This window comes from Habropoda laboriosa, unplaced genomic scaffold, assembly GCF_001263275.1.
Source record: "Habropoda laboriosa isolate 0110345459 unplaced genomic scaffold, ASM126327v1 scaffold225, whole genome shotgun sequence".
Classification (NCBI taxonomy): Eukaryota; Metazoa; Arthropoda; class Insecta; order Hymenoptera; family Apidae; genus Habropoda; species Habropoda laboriosa.
Genome location: NW_017100368.1, coordinates 141,245 through 143,860, shown reverse-complemented (window position 1 = coordinate 143,860; position 2,616 = coordinate 141,245). Strand labels below are relative to the sequence as shown.

General features: G+C 41.9%; 1 protein-coding gene across 2 annotated transcripts in view; it reads left to right on the top strand.

The window, feature by feature from the left end:
• The first annotated feature begins 263 nt into the window (after positions 1–263).
• The window catches only part of LOC108574743, a 17,100-nt gene continuing 14,747 nt past the window's right edge, over positions 264–2,616 (top strand). For both annotated transcript variants that reach the window (XM_017937376.1, XM_017937375.1), the window contains exon 1: positions 264–330. In XM_017937376.1, the coding sequence (XP_017792865.1) occupies positions 282–330 (49 nt within the window). In that variant the 5' untranslated portion in view covers positions 264–281. The remainder of the gene's footprint in view (positions 331–2,616) is intronic.

Genomic DNA, 2,616 nt, shown 5'->3' with positions numbered 1-2,616 from the left:
GATCTTTCACCAGAAACCGCAAGTAGTATACCTAAAAACAAGGAAGATCGAAACTAAACGGAATTCCACGGTCCCCTCTCGTTCTTCAGCAACGGCAGACGGAAGGAATAGACCCCCTTGCCCCAACGAATGTGTTTTACGACGTGGAAAAGGTGGCAGCACCGTACGGATGGTGAAAGTCCTTGGACGATGAGGAAGGAGTGGTGGTCCACATATAGAGGGGCGAGAGGGCGCGGCTTGTCCAGACGCTCTTTGTTCTGACGACGACGACGACGGCCACGATGTCGCCGAAGTTCCTGTTCCTTCTTGGATCCCTCTTTCTGTCTGCCGGTGAGTACACCCTGCTGTCATTTGGCTCTTCCGCGTTTCCGTTCGCCATTTATCGAGCTTCGAAGCAACAGGTAGATTCTTGAAGATTTCATTTTGTAGAAGTTTGACGTCGTTTGGCTTGGAGTTTGAAGCAACAGGTAGATTTCTGAGGATTTCCGGAGGAATTGTACGAATGGATTTCATTTTGTAGAAGTTTGATATCGTTTGGGTTGAGGTTCAAGGCAACAAGTAGATTTCTGAGGATTTCTGGAGAAATGATTTGAAAGGATTTAACGTTTGCACAAGTTTGATATCGTTTGGCGTGAAGTTCGGAGCAACAGTTAAATTTCTGAGGATTTTCAAAGGAGTTATTCTCAAAGATCTAATTTTTACGGAAGTTTGGCAATGTTCGTCTTAGACTTTAAAGCAACAGATAGATTTTTCAGGATTTTTAGAGGAATCATTCGAAAGGATTTCATTTTTGTCGAGTTTGATATCGTTTTTCTCAAAGTTCGAAAGTTCTAGGCTTAGGTTCGAATCGACATTCTTCAAAATTAAATTTCGACTATTATCTTAGACGTTTGAAGGTTTTGCTTTTGCATGGAATTTCTTTTTTTAAGAAGTTTGAGATTAAATATCGATCCTGCAGTGAGAGTTCGATTAGAAAATTGAGATTCTTTGGTGAAGAAGTTGATTTCTCGTTGAAAAGTACCACCTGGCAGTGTTGTACTGCGATTCTTCAAATGCTTACCGCTGGTGAAAGTTGTTTCCGACGATTACAAAGTTTCCTCGATCGAGCGAGTTTCCACGAGAACTGTCGGGTCAAGGATCGTCTAGTGTTCTCTTGAAGCAATCTTTCCGCTATTCTTCCAAAGAAAATCCGATTTATTTCAAATTTTCACTACAAATATTCGTCTTTTCATCCAAGTCGATTCCACTTTAATTATCCTCCAAAGACACAAAAATATACGAGGAATCTCTTTAGACGAATCTGTAAGTGTACAACAGTGAAAAACGAATCGCAAAAGTCTCTCGTAGAAGTTTCACAAACGTCTCGAACGTCACAGAATCGAGACACGGCTGGGCGCCATGAAAGGCTGGTGGTGATTTCAACGCCTGGCGCGGCAACAAGACGCGTCAAACGGCTATTCTGTAGTTGCTACATCGACACTTCAGCCAATCTTACATACAACGAAGCAAAATTAAACAATCTTCAAACTCATCCAATCGTGAGAAATCTAAAAAAATTCAGCTCTCGAGCCAAGCTTAGCTTTAACTAAACAGAAGCCTCGGCCAAATTAAAATTAAACAACCTTCGAACTCCGATGATCATAAAAAATCGAAAAGATTCTCATGTTCTCTAGAAACAGCAACATTTTCTCTATCTTCTCGCTTCTTGGTTGTAAAATGAAATTCACAAGGCAATCTCAGCCAACGTGAAAGTTTTACGAAACACGTACAGAGGTGTTATCGTCCGGAAGTGGTGTCGATCACGATCGCGGATCACGATTCACAAGCATAAATGAACGAAAAGGCAGGACGTGTGAAACGACGATGCTCGATCACGACGAGAGACGTGGGGAAGAGGGAGAGACAACGTGGCAGAACCTACTTTGGAGAACCACTGTCGCCATCTCCTCCCCCCCCCCCCCCCCAGTGTCCCTCGTTGCCCTGACATTTCCAAGACTTTCTACTTCTACGGGGGTTCAGTGACCCCCGACGTGCTCGGTCTGCGATCGAGGGAGATCGTGGCGACATTTTCCGCGATTCGAACGATCCTCACAATACGAATCTCTGGCCTTTTTGCGCAAATGTCACTCCCAGTATCTTCTTTCTTCTTCGTCTGTAAATTGTAAAAGCTTGTACGGAGATATCAAAGTGCATCGATCACTTCGATGCAATTCCTCCTCTTTTGCGGTTAAGATCTTTCGAGGATGTTATTTTCTCACGTTTCTCTTTCTGAAATTTAAATGGGAAATTCTTCGAAGCAAAATTTCGATGGACTCGACAGGTTCTTTTCGTAATATTGATGGAATATTCTTTGAAATTGGAATTCAGAAGGATTCGAAAGAGCAGATTTAAGAAAATGTGGGATAAGAGAGGAAATTATTAAAAGGATAATCTTGTATTTCAAGCCTTTCGTAGCTAAATAATTCTTTTGTATTTATGTACCGACCGAGAGATAAATTTTTGTTCGAGTGATCACTAAAGAGCTAGAAAGAGAAATTGAACGATAGTTGTTTTGTAAGAGGCAGAATGTACTTCCTTTTAATCGTGCGTTGCGAAGTATCCTATCATTAGCTTCTT